This window comes from Lissotriton vulgaris, chromosome 7, assembly GCF_964263255.1.
Source record: "Lissotriton vulgaris chromosome 7, aLisVul1.2, whole genome shotgun sequence".
Classification (NCBI taxonomy): domain Eukaryota; kingdom Metazoa; phylum Chordata; class Amphibia; order Caudata; family Salamandridae; genus Lissotriton; species Lissotriton vulgaris.
In genome coordinates, this window is record NC_141695.1 from 578,434,975 (window position 1) to 578,458,730 (window position 23,756).

At 46.0% G+C, this 23,756-nt stretch overlaps 1 protein-coding gene across 5 annotated transcripts in view; it reads left to right on the forward strand.

The window, feature by feature from the left end:
- The window catches only part of TNRC6C (trinucleotide repeat containing adaptor 6C), a 948,409-nt gene that overhangs the window by 752,955 nt on the left and 171,698 nt on the right, over positions 1 to 23,756 (forward strand). For all 5 annotated transcript variants that reach the window (XM_086930670.1, XM_086930667.1, XM_086930666.1 and 2 more), the window contains 2 exons: positions 8,830 to 9,021; positions 10,611 to 10,754. In XM_086930670.1, the coding sequence (XP_086786796.1) occupies positions 8,830 to 9,021; positions 10,611 to 10,754 (336 nt within the window). The remainder of the gene's footprint in view (positions 1 to 8,829; positions 9,022 to 10,610; positions 10,755 to 23,756) is intronic.

Below are 23,756 nucleotides of genomic sequence, written 5' to 3' on the forward strand. Positions count from 1 at the left end.
TCAATAGAGAAACTGCAAGACACATGAGCCGCTTCCATGATTGCTCATACATCCCGGCAACTGGAGGGGTTCAGACTTTAGCCATGCTACCAGTCACCTCTGACCTTCGGTGCCCTTACTAACACGTGCGGGGACCGGAGCCCTCTACCCCACAACCATCACTCTTATTAGACCGAACCTAGTTTTTCTGAGTAGGTTGTAACATCGATTATTATTATTTTTTTTCTTCTCGTTGATTACAAATCCGAGATCTTGTCCACCATTGGCTTGAGAACCTTGGTGAAGCACCAGGGGGTCGTCGAGAGCCCGAAAGGCAGGGACATGAACTCGTAAGTGAGGTGGCGCCAGACGAACTGCATAAACAGACGGTGGGGCAGGAACACCAGGACCACCAAATAGGCGTCCTTGAGCGAGGGGCCGAAGTACAAACCGAAGGAGATGGATTCCCTCCATTTTGAAATGGCGGTACACCAGCCATTGATTGAATTCGCTCAGATTTATCACAGGTCTCTTGCCACCATCGGTCTTGTCGACCAGAAAAATGTTGCTCAAACACCCCTTGGTGTGAGGTGCAGTAAGGGTGATAGCGCTTTTGCCGAGAAGAGAAGAGACCTCTTCGTCCACCAGAAGGACGTCCTGTACTGAAAACTAGATAGGGGGGGGAGAGGGGAGTTCTTTGCACTGGGGTCCCTTGACTCAATATAGAACCTCGCACAATCTGTAATACCCATAGTCAACGAAACCTGAAAGCACCCTGCTAACCCCCCCCCCCCTATGCTTTGTGGGGACGAAAGGAGAACTTTCACCTGGGCTAGAGGCTGTAGCTCCTCAGCGGAATCCTTTCCACGCCGTCCTCGCGTGGGGTAAAAGTTCCCGAAACTGGTCCTGGTTCTGCGCGGAGCCTCTCTGATTGGTCTTGGGCTGTTGACAACCTGCTGAGCGGCCCCTGCCTCGGCCGGCCCCGCGAAAAACACGGGGAAACACCTTAATTGTAGATTGGGCTCTATCCAACAAGGTGAAGGTATTTACAAATTTACCGAGCTCCTTCACAAAGGGCTCAGCCAACAGACCACCCTGGACAATGGCACCCGCCTCAGAGTCCACCTGGTCCTCTAATTTCGGATCAATTTTAATGAGGAGAGACCGGCGGCGCTCGGTGGAAAGGGCACAATTGGCATTGCCCAGGAATATCACCGCACGCTGTGACCATCCAGAAAGGGTCCCAAGAGAAATGATGTAGCCGGATTTCTTTGCCTCCTCTGCCATATCCAATATTTTCGTAATAGGCCCAAGGGGTTATCTTGGCAGGCCCTCCAGGATCTGTCTATCCCCTTCTTGGGATCCCGGATATATTTCTGAAGAAAAGTAGACATTAATGGATGAATCTCGGGTGTCAGGGCTACCTTACCCTGTAGAGTGGGCCGGGGGTACTCCGCCCGGAGGCAGTTACACGAGTCTCCTTATCAAGAGGGCGTAGAATATTACCAGCAACATATGAGGCTACCTTATCTGCTGGTGTCCACTCCGAAGACCAAGGGTGGACAATATGTAAAGATGGTATTTCTGAGAGACCACACCGAGTGAGTTCTATTTAAATCTTTATTTCACGGAGCGCTGGGAAACACCACTTTTCAGTTTAACGGTCGGCGCCGATAATCACAAAATGGCCACCTTCCGTTTCCGCTACTCCCCTTCCTGTTCCGTCTGGCGGAACACTAGAACGCTACCACATATCTCCCCCCTTTATACAAATATCACAACAAAGCCAAGTTCTTACTTCCAGTCCATGTTAAAGTCCTTATACTTCTCTGGCACCTTCACTTCCCTTCCAGCTCTGGTCTTCACCTTCGCCACTCCTACATTGCTGTCCTGTTCCTTCTCTCCCATGGGCCTCCCTGCGCTTTCACGATCGTTGTCCATCACTTCCTCATACTCTTCTTCCTTGCACCAGCTCCTCAGCCCTTCACTCGCACCTACTTCGCCTTCGCCATCTTCCACTTGCGGCATTCCTTCCTCTACATTCTCACTTCGCCTTCGACTACTTCCTTCTTCTCCATCTTCCACGACATTCTCTGCTCCATCTTCCACTTCACGTTCCCACTTGATGATCTTGCTGCATTTGGCCATCCTGTCCTGCGACCATACCTTCCCATCACTGAGTAAGGCCGACCGGGCGTACAGCTCTAGAACTTGCAAGGGTGGTGAGAACTTGCTTTCACCCTTCTTCTTGAGGACGGCCAGCTTGACTCTCACCCAGTCACCCTTTTCCAGTTCTGCTCCCTTCACATTGTGATTTCTATTGAAATGTGTTGTATACACCTCCTGTAATCTCTCCAAGTTCCTTTTTACCACCGCTGGAGACCACTTGCTCTGTATCACTAACTTCCTCCATGCCGCGTTATCCTTGGTGAATACTTCTCTCCCTCTCAGGACTTTAAAGGGGCTGTATCCTGTGCTCCCCGGAGTGATCCGATATGCCCAGATCATCTTTTCCAGTTCCTTCTCCCAATCTAGCCCATCGTTGATGGCTGCCTGTATGGTACCCATAATCACGCGATTAAATCGCTCCACTTGGCCATTACCTGAGGGATGATAGATTGGCGTGTGTTTCACTTCTATTCCGTTTCTCTCTGTGAAGGCAATCCACTTAGCCGAGGTGAACTGCGGCCCATTGTCGCTGATGATGACCTTCGGGATTCCCTCTCTGATAAAGGTGGCTTGCAGGAAGTTTACCACTGCTTCCGTATCCACATTCTCTCTCACTTCTATTTCTGGCCATTTAGAGTACTTGTCGATGAGAGCCACCACATACTTCTGTGTCCCAGCTTTGTTTAGGACGGGCCCCATTATGTCTACCGACAGCATCTCCCAGGGTCCATCAGGTATCGGGAATTTTCCTAGAGGGGGTCTGATCATGCTTTGTGATTTGTCCGCCTTGGCACACGACTCGCACAGTCCCACATGTCGTTCGACCTGCACATCAATGGCCGGCCACCAGTATGCTTGCCTGGCAAGGGCTTTGGTGATGCCCTGGTGCCCTTCATGTAATAAAGTCATTAAATGTTCCAGTATGCCTTGAGGTGGTACTACTTTGTCCCCTCTCAACAAGAAAGTGGGATTCTCGGCCAGCGACAGTTCATCCCTCACTTCCCAATACCTCCGGAGTTCCTCTTTGAGGTGTGTTTTCTCTGGCCACCCATGGATGACGTATCCCTTGATGGCTTCCAAGTCAATATCCTCTTTGTATGCCTCTTCCCACTCTTGCGCACTTATCACTTTTTCGGCATCCTGAATGGTGGCGACCACATAGCCTTCCCAATTTTGTTCCTCCTGGCAGCTTGCGTCTTCCATGGCTGCCGCTCTGCTAAGGAAGTCCGCCACCTTGTTTTGCGGTCCTGTGATGTGTTCCACATCATATACAAAGTCCAACAGTCGCAGAGTCATTTTTGCGATCCTGGGTGTAGCGTGAGCATGGCCACTTGAGGTTAACACTCGGACCAGGGGCTTGTGGTCCGTCTTCACTAAGAATTTTGCTCCCCACAGGTATTGGCGGAATCTCTCCATGGCCCACACAACTGCCAACATCTCCTTCTCAATCACGCTAAACTTTTCCTCGTTGGGTGCTAGGGACCTGGATGCGAAGCTGACTGTCACTGTCTCGCCATTCTTTGACCGTTGCATCAAGACTGCCCCTAGGCCCCTGTCACTTGCGTCTGTCGTGAGGATTGACTCTGCACTGGGGTCGAATCCTTTGTATGGAATGGTGGCATTCATCTCCTTCAGTGATTCGAACTCGGTCTGTTCCTCCTGGCCCCATTGGAACTTGTTCTTTTCCTTGAGTAGCTGACGTAGGTGATGCGTTTTGGTGGCAAAGTGGGGAACAAATTTACTGTAATATTCGGCCATTCCTAAGAACGACCGAACATCTTCTTTCTTGCTCGGGGTGGGGGCATCCTGAATCGCCTTCACGTTGGATGTTTTTGGTTTAATCCCTTCTTCGCTCACCTCGTGACCTAAGTACGTGACTGACTGTACTCCAAATTTGCACTTTGACCACTCCGCTGTTAGACCATTGTCCTGCAAGGTTCTTAGTACTTTGTGAAGTTTTTGTGGTCGTGCATGGTCTTTCCCATCACCAAGATATCATCTTGAAAGAACTGTACATCTTCCACGCCCTTCAGTAGTCTGTGCATCATCTTCTGGAAAACCGCGGCCGCCGAGGCCAGGCCAAACGGCATCCGTACAAATTCATAACAGCCGAACGGCGTGATGAACGACGTGAGATGGCTGCACGATGGGTGTAGTCTCACTTGGTGGTAGGCTGACGATAGGTCCACTGTGGAGAACCACTTGATGTTTTTCGTCTTCGCTAGCATCTCGTTTATTCGAGGCAGAGGAAACTTGTCAATGATTATGTTTTTGTTTAGTTCCCTAAGGTCCACACACAGCCGGACCTTTCCATTCGGCTTCTGGGCCACCACCAGGGGAGAAAGCCATTCAGCGCTTTCTATGGCTCTGATCACGCCTTCTCTTTCGAGTCTGTCCAGTTCCTGTTGTACCGCTTCCCTGCTCCGGAATGGGATGTTCCTCACCTTGTGCACCACAGGAGTTGCCCCCTCTTTCAGCTTGATTAGGTGCTTGTATCTCGCTAGTTCCCCTATTTGGCCGTTGAAGACTTTGGGGTATGCTCGTTTCCACGATTCAGCGTCATCTCTCCTGTCCATATCCATAAGTAGGATCTTCTCAATGCCTCCAGGGTTAAGTTGTATCCCTAAGGCACCTTGGTCTTTCCAACTCAGAACCGAGGGGCCTTTCTCCGCAATATATAACTTGCACATGGCCTGGCGGCCTCTGAATTCAAACGATAGGGGGCGATACCCCAACATCGGGATCTTGTGCCCTGTGTATGTGACGGGTCGCAAGTCCATGGGGTGCAGATTCTCTCCGTGCTTTGATACGAATCTTTCTTCCCATACCTTTCTTTGTATGATGGAGATGGGAGCACCGCTGTCCGCTATCATTTCCAAAGGTATTCCACCGATGTGCATGTCCAGTCTGGGTTTGTCGGTTCCCGACCCTTCCAATTCCAGCACCTGGACGTCTATGTATAGGATTTCTTCCAAGTCTTCTGTTTCCTCAGATCCAGTTGTTTCGTCCTGCTGTTCTTGGTCCACATACTTGACTGTTGTTCCCTTGGTTTTGCGGCGGCATACCTTCTCGTAGTGCCCGAACACTCCACAATACGAACATTTTGCCCGAAACGCAGGGCACACTTTGTCATTCCCTAAGTTCGTGGTACTCCCGCACCTTCAACAGCTTTGACGTCCTCCTTTGTTCGCTCTCTGGTCCGCTGGATTGGAATGTTTAGGACGTCTACCTTCCTGATTTCTCTGCAGCTCTCTTTGCTTGGGACGCTCTCCCTTCCCTTGCGTCATTATCTTGCATACTGTTTGCGTCCCTCCTGTTTCCTTCTTGGCCGCCTGGGCACATCATTTGGACAGTTCGACCTTTTTAACCATCGCCCAAATTTCCTTGAGGGGGGCATCTCCATTCACCCATAGTTTCTCTTGGACATGGGTGCTTGACGTGTGCATGATAATCTGGTCCCTAATCAGGTCGTCGTGTAGTGCGCCAAACTTGCATGTGAGTGCCAGTTTCTGCAGGGCTACAACATATTCGTCCACCGTCTCATTGCTCTTCTGTTTCCTTTGGAAGAAGTTGTATCGGTCAATCGCAACACACGACAGGTCTGAAATGCGCGTCTGGATCAGCAATTGCGTGGCTAAATACGTCGGTGTCTGTGGCGACCCTCTCTATTTTGACGATGGTGTCTTTAGACCCTTATCCCTTCGGGGCCCAGATTATGCAACAGGATTTTTTTTCTTTTCTTCTCTTGCTGGAGTATGGCGCACCCGCCTCTTCTTCCAACGCGTCGAGGTAGTTGAGGAAATACCTCTTCCAGTCCTCCCATAGCCTCTCCGGCTCCCCCGAATTGGTCAGGAAAGGTACAAGTTGTGTGAGGGACGATGACTGTACCGCCATGTTGTTGGCTCTTCGTCCGGTGGGCTGGATGGGGATTGCTCTCCCCGGGGGGCTACCTGGTGCGGGTTGCACCGCTGCGTCCCTTGCCTCAAGATCGCCGTCACTGTCTTCTTCTAGCGGGGCGTGGGCGGGTGCAGGTAGTGCCTGTGGGTCTTCTTCTCCCTCAGGGTGAGTAATGTTCGGCCCCCCTTCGCCTACACGCTGTTCCGCCAGTTTGACAGGCGCTGCCTCTCTCCACGTTCCCTATGCCCTCACAGGCACGTGTTAGGGCTCCTTTCTACGTGGGCCTCCCTTTCTGCCTGCCCTGTGTGGCACCTGGTGGGGACACGGTGGAAGGGTGGACTTCGCCCCGTGAAGCCCAGGACCAGATGGGGCACCCGCAGGCCTGCCTCCTCCCGTAGTGCTCCTGCAGTACTCGGCAGTCTGAGGTACGCGCCGTCCTGCGCTTGCTGGGGTCCTCTGCCACGCTCCATGGATCGGCTGGGCTGTACTCCGCCGGTTCGGCACTCACGGTGCAGCACGCTGCGTGTGGGTCGGGCGTTATGCCAGAAGCCTCGTCGCCATTGTAAAGATGGTATTTCTGAGAGACCACGCCGAGTGAGTTCTATTTAAATCTTTATTTCACGGAGCTCCGGGAAACACCACTTTTCAGTTTAACGGTCGGCGCCGATAATCACAAAATGGCCGCCTTCCGTTTCCGCTACTCCCCTTCCTGTTCCGTCTGGCGGAACACTAGAACGCTACCACACATTATCGTAGGATCCAGCATATCTGAGGTACTCTGGGGAGCTTGGGAAGTACTAGGGAGAGATTGAGGAAGCAGATCAGCAGGTGGAAGTGTCGGAACTGGAGTGGGGGATCCCCACGGGTCTGCAGGACGGCTATCAAGAAAGGCCTGCCTGAGATGGTCAAAGGCATCTACGACCACTCCCACCTCCTGGGACCCCTTAGGTGGTGGAGGTCCAAGGGGATCTTGCAGAGGGGTGGCTTGGGCCTGTGGGGGTGGTGCAATCTGCTGAGAAATCTGGTTAAAAACCTGCTGAATCTGATTGGAGAGTCTGCCTTCCAAAGGAGATATGGCCTGATCCACCGCCTAGTAAATGGAGGTGTCCACCGTCTCATAAAAGACGTCCCCTGGGGCATGTCAGCGAGGGGGTCCTCCTCCTCTTGATAATCATCTTAATATTCCATAGCGATGAGAACACGCAAACAACGTGCAGGTGAACAACATTGGAAACCCACTGGGCCAGGAATAAAGGCCTTTATTAGGGCTGGGTGTCAGCTTATAATTTCTTTAGCGGGGTAAACCGCAATTAACCGGGTTCTAGCCCGAGGGGATCAATAACTGACAAGGGAAAACCTATTTAAACACACACCCTTTTAACAGGGAGGAATCTGATCTGATCTGGGAAAGTCCCCTAAATCTGCACCAACCAGCAGTACAAGACCTCAGCGAGGCGTTTACCCAACAGACTTGGGATTACAGACTCTGCCCCTTACTGGAATAGGCCAGGAAACAGAGCATGAATAGATGATTGGGCAGCCTGAGGCTATACAGAAATCCCTGCTACCTCTACACAGTTACCGGCGTTCACCTCCAATCAGGGCTCCGCCGTGAGTGCGCGCAACCTTTGAAAACCCCCTGGAGGGAGACCCAACTCCGAGGCGTGCCTCCTGGCGGCGGGAGGACCAAGGAGCGTCAGCCAGCGGGGGCTGCGTAGGGACAGAAAACCGTGCCCATGGCTCCCTCTCCACAGCGTTGCCCCAATGCTGAGAGATAATGAGAAATAAAGAAACTCTTTGCGAGAGCGTCTACACAATAAGAGGAAAAACCAGCATAAAGTCACGCGTAACAGGCAATAACTTGAAAAAACATGACTGTTACAAGAACATTTAACCACAAAGCCAAAGCGTAATAGCACAGTGCTTCATAAGCGCCACAGAGCAATGGAAAATAACTGCAAAGCTAATATGACACAATAAGGTAAACAAAGCGCTAAGCAGTTAAAAGAAACTGAAGAGCACGTATCTTGCTGCGTAGCAGAGAAGAAAGAGGAGGAAAGGACACTAACAATGGACTATGTTGGGCTGACTGGCCCCTTATTGGACAGTGGTTTCCTGGATAAGGATTGGTTGTTACCATGTGTGTTGTTTCAGACTACTTTTTCCCTATGGTTCATGGAAAATGTAGTCTTTTGTTAAACCTAACACTGCTATGTTATTAAAGTGAAGAAAGAAGGCAGAATCCTCACCTCCAGTCCTGACCTATAATTCAAATTGGGCACTGCTGCTAACAAATTAAATGATTAACCAACTACCTCTACTGTATTTCTTTAAAAAAAGAAAGTTGTGCAGTATAATTCTACTCACTTTTTTCACACCAGTTTAATTGACATTGGGTTAATATTAAAAGGGAAAAATATATATTTTTAATGTTGCCAGCAGAGAGTCACAAATGGGAAAAAAATGTTTAGAGACTTTTTTCATGTGGAAATGTGATCCAGAGTCTCATACATGACCAGAGATATGTTTGACTACAATGAAGAGTCCGATGACTAAGAGCTAAAATTTCACATTGAGGCTTTCTTCACATGTGTTTAGTTTACATTTGGACCATTCCTCTGTAGAGCCTTCCTACTCCTTCATTGTGGGGATTTCCATGGAACATGTTTTTTGTTTCTGCACAGTCAGATGTTTTTAACATTTATTCATCAAATATGTAGTCATGTTTGCTGAAATGTCTGCACATAGGTTTTATTGTGAGAGTTTTGTGATTTTTCACTTTAGGTGCTATCCCTGGAGGCCTCACCATTGGCCCTCCCATGAAATCCTCTATTGATGACGCTTATGGCCGCTACGACCTGATCCACAACAGTGACTCTCCAGCTAGTCCCCCAGTAGCTGTTCCTGACAGCTGGTCTCGTGCTAAGTCTGATGCTGAGAAAATCTCCAATGGCTCCAGCATCAATTGGCCTCCAGGTGAGCAGGATCCAAGTCTTTGGTGTTTTATTTTTGTTAAGAAATTAAAAGTAATCGGTAAAATAAAATAAAAAAACTGTTTGTTACCCATCTTTCAGGTATTTCTAAATGTGCACTTCAGCAAGTAACTACTTTTGTGAGTCCAAGCTGCCAATATGTATGATGAGCTCTCATGTGAATTGTGGAAGGTGTGTTTGTGCATCTGGACATGGTGCCTTACTGATAGTTGATATTGCTGCCCCAAAAATATCTGCTCTTATTAGAAAATTGTCCTTACCATGATCCGCGTGGACCCAATATTCAAAGCTTTCTCCATTGGTAGATGTGAAATTAAGGAATAAGTATCCACCGCTGATGGAAAAATATTTATAAATTGGGCGCAATGCATGTATCCAATATTACAGTATCCTATTAACCTCTGTCTCTATTGAGATGGACTTTGGGCAAACTTTAGGAAATTCCATCATTACAGCTGCTTTCCAAAGGTGACAAGTTATAGGTGGCAGGCCAGTGAGTGAGTGGCAAAGACTTCAAATGTCACATATCTTCTTGATCTGGTGTGCAGTTTCTGAAAGTGTGAGAGTACCCTTTTAGGTGCTGAATTTAAACACCGTGGAAGATTGCAACATACAGTATAATAAAATACAAATTATATTAATACCTTATGTCATGTCATATGAGTTTTTATTAGCTGCTGCAGTACTTATACTTATGTCCCAGTCCACAAAAAGCAGAAAGACTATTGGCAGATGTATCCACTTCCTTTGAATGTACTTTTCCAGTTTCCTGCTGTTCGCCATCATTCTCAGCAATGTGCCTGGAAAGCTGCACTGGGCACATGTTCACAGACATACTCCAGCAGCAACCTATTTCTGCTGAGCCAAGTTCGCCATAGCAGAGAACCCAAAATGTGGAATATTATCCTATCTGTGTGGATTTCTGGACACCTAGGAACTTAGAACTCTACACAGTGGGAAGAGTATCGCCAAGGAAATGCACAATCACACAATCTTTTCTCGAAAAATGTATTTTTCTTGCTGTGGAGAAAGTGCTTCCTGAACCCCCCCCCCCCCCCCCCCCTGCAGATATTGGGGTGATCCATTCACCTTCTCACCTTTTACTCCAGCCCTGTGCTACAAAATAAATCTATGACCATTTTCAAGATGGGAATGGATTGGAGGTGAATTTAATAGTGCCCAAAGGAACATGTGGTTGGTCTCAAACTTCCAAGGCAAATTATTCCTTGGAATGCTTACCTCCCACCTATATATCTGATTTCACTGCTGTGGAGATCTCCACACTGGTGGCGGAGATATCCACCAAATTAAATGTGTTTACGCTTGACAGGAATTCCTTTTTGAAATCCTGACAAGCCTGGAAATAGTAAATTTGGCCGTAAACTTACATTTACGAACAATTTACCTTTTTGCATTGCCCCTTTATTTGCTTGTTGCACGTTGGATAAGTGTGTAGGATGCTTTTGGTGAAAGGGTGAGATAGTGGTTATTATGACGTTATATCTGGGATTTCTTTAGCCAGTCAAGAAGCGTCTTATTTCCCTCAAGACTGGCTTTTGTCTTCACAAACAGAGTTTCACCCGGGCGTGCCATGGAAAGGACTGCAAAATATCGATCCTGAAAATGACCCTGATGTCACTCCCGGAAGTGTCCCGACCGGGCCCACCATCAATACCACCATCCAGGATGTCAATCGCTATCTTCTGAAAAGTGGAGGTAATAGAGAACAGAGCAAAGTAAACCAGTCAACGTTGCTTTACTTTGCTGCCTGGCACGTTTTACTCTTCCACTATGCATCTACTTCAAACTATTGCTGTAGCCTTTGTTGCCACTTGTTAGATCCCTGTTTTCTTTGCATACCTGATTACCTTTCTATGATGGCATGGTGTAGAAATGTAAGTGTTTTCTTTGGACTGACAGAACAGACTAGTCTATTTACTCCCCTTTGTCGTTTGCCCCTTTTGATGATATGTTGCCTTCTTAAATGTAAAGTCACACCAACTCTCTGCAAGGTTTAGGCAAGTTTGAATTGCATTTTATCTGTCTACATTTTTAGTTATTCAGTAGATATGCTAAGGTGATAGTGCTTATAATTTTATCTTTATGAGCTTTTTACGATTTTTAGTTGTGTGATGAGCCACACAATATTATTGAGAGACTAGAACAGGACACTAAGGACCTCAATTCACAGGCTACTATTTCCGAGGTAATAAGTAATATTGCTCCTATTCTGTGTTTTGCACCTTCAGTTTGTTAACAACACAGTAGTTACATGTATCGGTGAAGGGTTTAGATTGAGTACAGGAAGAAATGGCGCACTGGCAAGTACGCAAGGAGTCTAGGATGCGAAATGAATACGCATGGCGCTGACCGGTCAGTGGGGAACAGACCCAAACAAAACAACCCCTGAGGGTATATAAGTCAAGACCTACACAGTGAATATAGAACAAAGTTCTTTGCACACGTATAAGGGTGATGGTTTTAGTGTGAAAACCAAAATTTAAATAACTTTTCTTGTAAAAATTATGAAGGTCGACATCAGGAGTATCATTAATGGGGATTTTTATATCAATACAGAAAGAACAAACCAGCTGACAAGTGTGTTGTCACAACGTGGGCCAATTGTGACTCTTCAGGGCTGTATTGTTAGCAAAAAGTCAAGGAAATCGCAGTACCGGTGATATTTCCGACCCGGTAGCAACACGGGTTATTCAAGCGGTAATGTTGGGAAAAGTAGCAGGTGGTCCTTCCCGGCGTTCCACTAATTAGAGGGACACGATTGGACGGACGTGTATATCCGTATCAAAGGAGATCTACGCTCCTGAATCCGGCGTGTGGGATTCGCGTTTCAATATCCAGGGTAATGGACAGTAGTTAGATGTGCAGGGCAAGAATGGTATTACAGCATTGATTGTAATCACATTTTGTGTGCAAAATCGGCCTTGCCCCAACGTTATCTGCCTTCCCCAATGTTATTATCTGCCTGTTTGTTATTAAAGCCTGAGTGTGAGAACTACTACTTTCGTAGAAGGTCCACCATTGTTTGTTAACTAATTTGTTTCAAGAAGGATTTTTTCCTGCTATGGTGTTCTCGGTCCTATTCATAAACCGTATGATAGTTGTATAATTGTATTGGATTACAGAACAAACTTTTAAACGCACATTTTCAGTTTGGAAAATAAGTTTATAAAGAACACCTGCCTATATTTGACAGAATTTACATCTTTGTTATAAATGACGGTGCCTTGTTTAATAAAGTACTTAATTCTTAAAACACCTCTGAAAATTGCATTTTAAACTGAGAATACAGACTGAATCTCCTATGTGTAGGCCAACTGTTAAAAATGTGGTTTCTGGCTGGCTAGGCTATGCGCCTAAGCCAGGCAGACCCCACCACTCTACTCAGGGCAATTAAGTTGCACACCAAAGATAACCTGGACTCAGCCTCCGGTAGCTTGGCGCAGAGCAGGCAGGCTTATCAGAAGAGGCAATGTGTAAAGTGTTTGCACAACACACTCCTTCAATAACACATAAAATGGATCACAAAAGAGATGCCACGCAGGATTATTTTAAAATATATACAGTATATTATACCTAAACAAGACCAAAACAACATGAATTATAAATAATGTCAATATTTTGCAAATACTGACATAACAAACGCTATAGTGACAATGCAAGAATTAAACCGACATATATCATAACATCAAGGTACAAAATGCAGCAGTTTGGTTGGAGAAAAAAAAAACCTAAATCACTAGGTATCACCATAAGTACATGGATCAATAAATATTACCATAACCACTTCAGTAAAAGTAAAGAAACATGGATCCAGGAACACATGCCCTCCTATTAGGGTTACAGTAGTTGCTGTGGCCTAGCTGAAACAAGTGCCTCTGAGCCTGAATAGGGGACGGAGGCACTGGCGCACCTACTACGTATATTATGGTGCTTCTGAGAGTGATGAGCCCCCTCTGGAAAAATGCAAGACAAAAAATTCCCTCGCACTTGATAAGGGTGTTGTGCTGATGTCTTTGACACTCCTGCAATCAATGCAAACTAAACGGTGGCTGTGATCACTCTGGTCCGGTCACAGGTAATCCACCCAGTAGTGGTAAGTACAGCTGCGGGGCTGGGGGCCAGCCACTGCACTGTTGGGGCCCGCCGGTTTGAGGAGCTGGCATAGTACTTGGTGTGGGCCCGCTGAAACTGTGGGCAGGGTTCAATCCTGGTGCCGGCTTTGTCGATGAGTTCTTATTACTCTTCTGCAGGTGGGTGAGCCGGGCAGATGTGGTAGGCTCCTTGGGCTGGAGCAGGGAAACGCCATCCTCTGGCTTGCCTTGCTATACGAGAGGGCGCATCTGTGCGTCTCGGTTACCAGGGCAACTGGGAGGCCAGCTCAGGGCACACATGCTGGCACTCTTTAATCCAGAGCGCGTGCTCTGGTGACTGAGATGGAGCTCGCAGTGCTGGCGTTTGTACAGAGTGTGAGCCCTCTGAGTGCTCACCACTTGCAAAATAAAGATGTGACCCAACTAAAGATGTAGAATCAGAGCCCACTGCGCTAGGTGTTGTGAAGAGCGCGAGCCCCCAGAGCACTCACAACAATAAAGTGGCAGGATCAGGGCGCATTGAGTGTTGGAGAGAATGCAAACCCTCAGAGTGCTCAAAAAAGTAGCGATTCCGACTCAGAGTTCACGCCATAGAACGGCCCCTGCAACAGAGTAGGAAACCCAAGTGACCATGCAGAGGAAGAAGTACAGTGCGCTGGGCCCAGAGCAATTTTGCAGACACAGCGGTTTAAAAAAAATACAGCTCTTGTGTTTGCGAGATCTTTAATATCCCTGAGACCTTGGGGAGAACACATGGCAAGTCTTTGGAGAACACTGGGGCACAGAGGCAGGCAGGCAGGCGAGCACATAAGGCAGATTTCAGAGTGGCAGGCATACGGTCAGCTCAACAAAGCAGGTAGTCCAAATGGCAGTTTATCGTGGCAGCACAGCAGTCCTCTAGAAATGTACAGTTTGTAGAGCCCGCAGCGCCTGGTTGCAAGTCTGTGCAGTGTCTAAAAACATGGGTTCAGAGTCCCTGTACGTTTACTCCAAAATGTCTTTGACGGGGTGATTTCAAAGGAACCCTTAGAAGTGCGCAACGATCCCTTTCAACCCAGCCCTGGCTCCAGACTTCAGTAGGGAGTAAATCAGCCCTCTGTTTAAGGGCGGGACACAGCCTATACAGGAGGCTGATAAACACTGCAGTCTACAAAGGATACATGCGATATTCCCTTATCTGTTTGTCCAGTTAAATGGAAGCAAGAGACAAAGTATAATCTTCTGAATTCGATTATTTCCTGACAACCTACCCTCTGTTTCTCTAGTAGTCTTTATGACAAAGAGAAAATATAATGTCATTGTTTCCATGTCATTGGCCAACCTTGGTGATGAGATTAGACAAATGGATTTTCACTGAGGAAAATTGTGTATGGCAATTGCCACTATTACGTGAGACACTACCTTATTTGTTTAACTAAAATGCTGTGATTGCACATTGTGGGTGTTGATAAAATAGTTTATGGATATTCTCTTCTGAAATCAGAGAAAACATTTTCTGGATATATATAGAGAATAATGACATCAGGCCAAAATAGAAGTGTATCAAAAGACACTGTAGCTCTTTTTTTCTCAACTGGTGTTATTTATTTATTTATTTTAAAGGTTTTATATAGCGCTAGCTAGACCTGGAGGTATCAGAGCGTTTCACATGAGTATCAGACCATAGTTACAGGTTACATTGTTACAAAGGGGACACGGTTATTAGGGCATAGCTACATAGTTGCATGTTAGGTCGAGACAAGCAATAAGGATAATATGCCTAAGGGAAAAAGCAGGCAAGGTGGTCTCTCCATGAGTGCATCTCAGATTACTCCAATGTGCAGCAAACAATTCTTGATTTACCATAACCTCAGTCTGTTATTTTTATCACATTGCAAAGATACCATCACAAAATAAAATTCAAGACCATAAATTTGTAGGATAAGAGAAAAGTTAAGTGTTTCAAAATGTCCACTTGGCGGGTTTGGGCACGAGCCAATGCTAGCATGTTAATTCACATTAATTAAAAACTTCTGTGGCAACAGCACTCTCAAGAGCAGCATTACATGCTCTTTTTATGGAACCAAAAACCTATATATTAGGACAAAGCCAACTGCTTTCACCTTCTATTTATGAATGGACTTGCTCATTCTCACTCAAACATCTGTATTTGATAGACTTCTAGCCGCAGAATCCATACCTTCGAATATTGCCTAGACGTCAGACTGTATCTGGAAATTATTTTTAGCAGTCCTCTTGCGTGCCAGTAGGTGGTGTCGTTTAGCTCCAGGTGGTGTCGTCTGTGCTGGAAGTGGCAAGCGTGGTGCCTCTATATATTCCACCCCAGCGCTCTGACCTCAGTTTCTTCTTTATATGCTCCATCAATGCGGATCCAGACAAGCTCCCCTTTGTTTGACTGAATTGTTTTTTGCCATTTTGTAGAACTCAACTTTTTACTTTTTGGGACCGGTCACTGAAAAAAGTAACCAGGTTCAAGTCTTGTGAAGCATTTCAGAGGCAAATGTCTGACAGACATCCACTTGGTGAATCTGTAGAGCCTAGAAGGAAACGAAAACTACACGGCCTCCATGAATTGCAGGACAATGAACCCAAAGGCCATCAACTAGCGGGCAATGAAGCTTCTGGCCACTCGCTGTGCTCCTCTGCCCTTCTCCTGGTCCGTTCACTAGGGATGTCTCAGACCTCTTTCAGAGACGCTCACACCAGTCATTGCTGAATTCCCAGACTTGTTCAGGTAAGGGCTGCAAGAAAAAGTCCAAGAAGTTGAAGTGCTCTTAGACTTCTCCATATCGGTCCCATTCGTCGGATGACGCGAGGGAACAACGCCACATATCCATGCTCTGCTCCCAGATTCTTTAAGTGATGCCAGCGTATGACATTGGGAGGGGTCCTCTCCACGCGTCCCCAAGTTTCCTGGTGTTGGAGCGACACCTACCCAACTGCATGATTTTTATGAGGCCATGAGCCTTCTTTTGGGCAGCTGAAGCCCTCTGTAACGCCTTTGGGCCCCATGGGTTTGGAAGGGACTCACTGAGGCTCTGACGGCGGTTACGCACTCCGTGGCAGTTGGATCTTCAGGCTCTGTTGGTGGATCCAGATCAGCCCCAGCCGCGACTTCGCAATCCCTCCAGGGGCCGTTCCAGTGGTGCTGTTGCCAGCGCTGCTGACCCTTATTGGCAGTACTGAATCCATCATTAGTCCGAACTCCAAAACTGAGCCGATCTGGCGTCAACCTTGCCCTCAAGGCCTGAATTGGAAGAAGAGTCCTTTTCCCCTGAAGGGTCCTATGAGAAACACGAATAGATGGTATTGGAGGATCACCCCTCCCACAGTGGCTATGGAAGAAAGAGTTTCCTGCGCGATAGTGGTCCGGAGTGCAGCTGATGTCCTGGACCTTCAGCTTCCCACGGTTGAGCCAATCCCAATGTTTTGACAAGGGTGCTTCATCTTGGGATGTACCTGTCAGAACCCCCTTCTCCCCTTTAATGAACCCCCGGCTTGATGACTGTTGTCCCATACTGAGTGGGATATGTTTGCACAAGTTCTGCCTATGGCTTCGAACTAAGCCCGAGTCTACTTTCCCAAGCTACTGCTGACAGGACAGATGTGATCAGAATAAACAGTGGTCCAGAACCTATTTCTTAATAAGCTTGATTCAATCAGTGCATATTCATGCATTTATATGTTCATGGGCGTTCCTCACAAATACGCTCCAAACCATATATGATCTGAGTTACTCTGAGCAAAAGAAATATCACTACAACAACAATATATCAAAAAGAGAATACAATATTTAATTAATTATCTCTAATCAAAAGGGTTTCTCAAAATTTTTAGAATAAAAAGGTTGCCCGGAGGAGCATGCACAAAAGTAGGTGATCAAAGATGTGTGCAGTGAATCAAGAAAGAAAGGAAATTCAAAGAAAATAGACAAAACATTCACATTAATTTTCTGTAATTACGGTCTTTCAATTTTCCGTAACAAAACAACCTGGCCCACATAAAAGTTAATAACTCCTAATATCTGAATCAACTGAATATAGACAGTCATGTCAAATGCGTGCACTTTTTTATATATAGCAGAAATGGGTCTAAGGTAGAGTTAGTATCGTCGACGTTTCGACTCGACTTAAGGTCATCCGGTGAGTTAAACCTGGACCGTGCGAGTCTTCATCAGGACAATCAATAGTGGGGCAACCAAGGGTTAAAGATGACCCTATAAAGAATAAAAGGGAATGACCCCGTTGTAGTGATATATGGCAAAATAATTAAAAAACCTTTTGGGGTCAGTTGCTTACCCAAAGGTACAAGGCTATGCAACGTATGCCTCCTAGTCAGCCGAAGATTACTCCTGCAAAACATAATAATGCAGAATATCAGAATATGGGCTACTAGTACCAATCTCACCCCTGTGTGCTTTTGCAATCACATGGGTGTGTCCATAATGTTACCTTTCCAAAAAGATGATTCAATCATTCATTAAGGTATGCTGATCGTGGTTCCAACCAGCCGTATTCTAATACTCTACGCCTTTTCCTGTCTCACTCATTGAGGAAACTCTAAAGAAAAAGGAGGAGGGATAGACTAATCAAACTTCTTATCATTCAAGACGCTAAATGGTTAAATGTTCCCTGTGTCAAGGGTATTTACCTTGAGTCAGTAGCATCATTTCAACAACGCTCCTGTCCCGCAGAGATCAGGTAGCTGTATCAAGAGAAGAAACAATGTTTCTTAGCCCCTTCCACGCTGATGACGAGCTGGGCTCGTCATGGCGTAGCCTCCTCGCACGCTGATGACGAGCCGAGCTCGTCACGTAACATGCGATTTAAAAAATCTCAGCGCAGGAGCGGAATTCTGCTAGCGCGCATGAGGTTAAGGAAGTGGTTCACTCCTGCCTCCCGACTACCGTAATGAATCAGGCCTTCTAACATACGGAACAGAATATCTTACCATTCTGCCGTAGTTGCAGACTTGGACAAAACTCCTAAGTTCCAAAGTGTACCAGCTGTTTGCCGCGTTGCGGAACACGTCACCTGACTCCTACGCGGAACCCCTCTGTTATTGGATGGTGAGACATGGAACTAAACAAAAGACTTATCGCCCACTCGCAATTTGGACGATGCGTCTATTTGCCATGTAATAAAGATGATTTGGCCTAAAATTAATAAGGGTAATGCCCGTGTCCAAATTTTTAACCCCCATCAATTAGTAGTCTCATTGGGAAATCCGACTGCAGTGAAAATCGCGAGCGCCATTTTAGAATGGGAACAATTCAGGATATTATACAAGGTTCAATGTGGACTCGAACAATTATACATTGCATGAAATATCCTAGCGTGCACATACCAAATATTACATCTTCATATAAACCACCTTCAGTGGAAATTATCAATTGGTCCTGTGTAGGACATTACATACCAATATGATAATATGCGTAAAAAACATTTATAAAAGTGGAAGTTATTGCTACCATACACAAGGATTTTGGCATAAAATTAATAAGGATAATACCCGTGTCCAAATTTGTAACCCCCATCAATTAATAGTCTCATTAGGAGTTCTGAATGAAGTGTAAATCGCGGGCGCCATTTTGGAATGGGAACAATTCAGGATATTAAACAAGGTTCCATGTGGGCTCGAACAATTATCCATTGCATAAAATATCCTAGCCAGCACATACACAGGCCAAATATTACATCTTCATATAAGCCTCCTTCAGTGGAAATTATCAATCGGTCCTGTGCAGTACATTACATAACAATATGATAATATTCACCAACAACATTTATAAACCTGCAATGTAATGGATATATTAGTGGAAGTTATTGCTACCATACACAATCCCATTTAATGGTTCCCCTTGGGAAATTAGCCACAATTTGCGCAATCCAAAAGGCAATCGTACAAACATGATTGTCAAACATATTTAATTCCCGGACTGTGACTTAAATGGATGTTATATGGCACTACACCCCCAGGAGTGACACTTGTCTATTAATTTCCTCCAATTCGTTCAATCCAGTGTTCACTGTATCCAGGGTATGTATCCATTTGCACTCCCACCTGTTAAGGATATCATGCAAACCACCACCTCGTGGATTGGCTGACACTTTCTCTACAACCCACCACTTTAGGCTGCTTTCAGAGTGTTCAAAACGAGAAAAATTATCCACCAGAGGTGCCCCTATGGTTCCACAGCGTATGCGGCTCATGTGCTGCAAAATCCGGCATTTAACCTTCTGTACGGTCTGCCCTAAGTACAAAAAACCACAGGGGCAAAGGATGGCATATATGGCCCCTGAGGTATTACAGTTACTGTGGACCTTCAAGTTGTATGTACCATCATTATGGGTGAACATGGTGCATTCTACTGTCAATGGACAGGCCTTACAGTTGCCACATTTCGTGTGACCAACCACTGCTGGGAGGCCCCAAAGTGTAGTTTGATTCACTAGCTGCTTCATAGGTAATAGGGATTTAACCACATGCTGCCTGATGTTTCTACCCTTGCGGAATGCATGTAGTGGAGGTGCCATTCCCCCTAGTTCTTCACTGATTAAATGCCAGTGCCGATTTATACACTTTTTTATGGCATTGCTCTGAGTGTTAAATGTGGTAACACATACCAGTCTCTTCTCAGTTGTTTTGGGTTTCACATTAAGCAAGTGTTCTCTATGGTTATGCCAGGCACGTTTTCGTGCCTTCTTAAGTAGTCGTAGTGGGTAGCCACGCTCACTAAGTCTGGCTATCAAGAGAGGATTCTTCAAAATAATCCTCCTTTTTGTAGCAGTTCCTCCGCAACCTCAGGAACTGTCCGAAGGGCAGATTATCCCTGAGGTTGTGAGGATGATGACTTGTATACCTCAGCAATGTGTTTCTCTCGCTGCTCTTCTTATATAAACTAGTATACAGGAAACCTGCTTCTGTCTTAATTTTTACATCCAAAAAATTAATGGAGGTAGTGTCAGACTCAATCGTGAATTTGATATCGTTTGAAAGCCCATTGAGCCATTCATGGAATTCCGTGAGTCCCGTTTGATCGCCCTCCCAAATGAGGACGACGTCATCAATATACCTAGCCCATAATAAAATGTTATTCCGATATGGGTTAAGTTGGTTCAGGATGTATGTGTTTTCATATTCACTCATAAAGATGATGGCTAAATTTGGGGCAAAACTTGCCCCCATAGCCACCCCCTTGGTTTGGATGTAATATTTTCCCTGAAATTCTTTGACATGGCTATTGAAAGTAATTCGATAATAAACTCAGTTGGGACACTGTGGGGCAATTCTTTTATTTAGGACATGTTCAATGCATTGTAACGCTGCTTGCTGGGGAATGTTCGTATACAACGCAGTGATGTCCAACGTTGATAGTAAACAATTATTACAGTCATATGGGCGTTCTTCGACCAACTGGATGGTGTGCATTGTATCCCTAATGTATGTGGGTGTAGAGATGGCAATAGGTTTTAAAAACGCATCCACATACTTGCACAGTGGTTCCAATAAAGACCCACACCCCGATATAATAGGCCTACCGGGGGGGGGGGGGCCTCCAGGTTTTTATGGACTTTTGGGAGGGTATAAATAGTTGGCATTCGCGGATCCTTTTTGTTAAGGAACTGGTGCTCAAGTTTAGTGATTACCCCCTCTTCCAATGCTTTATTGGCAATGGTCTCACTTATCTCCTTAGTAGGGTCTCTCTTAAGTAGAATATAATTGCCCTCTACCGCTAATTGGGACAATATTTCAGTTTTGTATTTGTCAAGACTTTGAACCACTATAGCCCCGCCCTTATCGGCGGGCTGTATAACGATGTCATTATTGTTCTTTAAAGAATGTAAGGCAGCCTTCTCCTGTCTGCTTATATTATAAGGGACATACTGCCGTCTAGTTAATACTTTTTCCACGTCACGTGAGACCACTTGCTCATACGCCATTATTTTATGGTCCATCAAGTGCGTCGGAGGGCTGAACTTCGAGGGGGGGGGTCTTAATCCACTACCTGAAAAAATAGGATTATAAGGTACTTTCAGAAAATAGTGTTTTAAACGAATTTTTCTGAAAAAGTGCTGTAACTCAATTTTTAAGTTGAATTTGTCAGGTATCGACGTAGGCACGAATGATAAGCCTTTTGCTAAAACGTCCTGTTCAGTGGAGGACAGCTGATAGTCAGATATATTAATTACAGGGTTCTCCGGTCTATGCACTACCACCTGTAGTGCTGGCGCCTCGTCTGGATGTCTCCATGGGAGTCCTGCTGGAAGCGTGTTTGCTTCTTCCCTCTCCCTGTGCCTCTGTTCCAAGGTGTAGACCGGCCACCCCTGGGTCTCCGCCAGGGGCGTCTTCTCCCGGGAGGGCCCCACCATTGGTCCTCACCCAAAAAAGGTTGCTGTTCTGGATAGTTTTGGGCCGAATTGTTGGAACTCGCGCCAGCACTTGTGCTTGGATGCTCCGAATCTCAATCTGAACTGCAGGACCAGTTGATAATTTCCACTGAAGGTGGCTTATATGAAGATGTAATATTTGGCCTTTGTATGTGCTTGCTAGGATATTTTATGCAATGGATAATTGTTCGAGCCCACATGGAACCTTGCTTAATATCCTGAATTGTTCCCATTCCAAAATGGCGCCCGCGATTTACACTGCATTCGGAATTCCTAATGAGACTATTAATTGATGGGGGTTACAAATTTGGGCACCAGTATTATCCTTATTAATTTTATGCCAAAATCATTGTGTATGGTAGCAATAACTTCCACTTTTATAAATGTTTTTTACGCATATTATCATATTGGTATGTAATGTGCTACACAGGACCAATTGATAATTTCCACTGAAGGTGGTTTATATGAAGATGTAATATTTGGTATGTGCCCGCTAGGATATTTTATGCAATGGATAATTGTTCGAGTCCACATTGAACCTTGTATAATATCCTGAATTGTTCCCATTCTAAAATGTGCCCGCGATTTTCACTGCAATTGGATTTCCCAATGAGACTACTAATTGATGGGGGTTAAAAATTTGGACACGGGCATTACCCTTATTAATTTTAGGCCAAATCATCTTTATTACATGGCAAATAGACGCATCGTCCTAATTACGAGTGGGCGATAAGTCTTTTGTTTAGTTCCATGTCTCACCATCCAATAACAGAGGGGTTCCGCGTAGAAGTCAGGTGACGTGTTCCGCAACGCGGCAAACAGCCGGTACACTTTGGAACTTAGGAGTTTTGTCCAAGTCTGCAACTACGGCAGAACGGTAAGATATTCCGTTCCGTATGTTAGAAGGGCTGATTCATTACGGTAGTCGAGAGGCGGGAGACTACGTGAACCACTTCCTTAAGAAACATTCTTTCTTCTCTTGATACAGCTACCTGATCTCTGCGGGCAGGAGCGTTGTTTAAATGATGTACTGACTCAAGGTAAATACCCTTGACACAGGGAACATTTAACCATTTAGCGTCTTGAATGATAAGAAGTTTGATTAGTCTATCCCTCATCCTTTTTCTTTAGAGTTTCCTCAATCTGTGAGACAGGAAATGGCGTTGAGTATTAGAATACGGCTGGTTGGAACCACGATCAGCATACCTTGATGAATGATTGAATCATCTTTTTGGAAAGGTAACATTATGGACACACCCATGTGATTGCAAAAGCACACAGGGTTGATTAGTACTAGTAGCCCATATTCTGCATTATTATGTTTTGCAGGAGTATTCTCCGGCTGACTAGGAGGCATACGTTGCGTAGCCTTGTTCCTTTGGGTAAGCAATTGACCCCAAAAGGGTTTTAATTCTTTTGCCATATATCACTACAACGGGGTAATTCCCTTTTATTCTTTATAGGGTCATCTTTAACCCTTGGTTGCCCCACTATTGATTGTCCTGATAAAGACTCGCACGGTCCAGGTTTAACTCACCGGATTACCTTAAGTCGAGTCGAAACGTCGACGATACTAACTCTACCTTGGACCCATTTGACTCGCTCCTCTCCCCTGGACTGAGTGGTCGCTCCCCAGTGTCCTCCTGTGTCACTCGGTATCGTTGCTGCTTTGCTGCATTGCTTATTCTGCCAAATATTGCTGCCTGCTGTGTGCCTGGTAGACGCTGTGTTAACTTTGCACTTTAAATTGTAAAATCGCCGCTTTTCCTGTTTGTGCGCGTTTCCACTGTGCTCCCCCCTCCGCCTCCATTTTGTCTGGGTTGTTGTTGTGGTCATCTGTAGCCCGCCCCGCCTCCCAGCTGAGACGCCCTCCCACTGACCAGATCAGCGCTCCACCACCGGAAAGCGCCGTGACTCGCTCCTCTCCCCTGGACTGAGTGGTCGCTCCCCAGTGTCCTCCTGTGTCACTCGGTATCGTTGCTGCTTTGCTGCATTGCTTATTCTGCCAAATATTGCTGCCTGCTGTGTGCCTGGTAGACGCTGTATTAACTTTGCACTTTAAATTGTAAAATCGCCGCTTTTCCTGTTTGTGCGCGTTTCCACTGTGCTCCCCCCTCCGCCTCCATTTTGTCTGGGTTGTTGTTGTGGTCATCTGTAGCCCGCCCCGCCTCCCAGCTGAGACGCCCTCCCACTGACCAGATCAGCGCTCCACCACC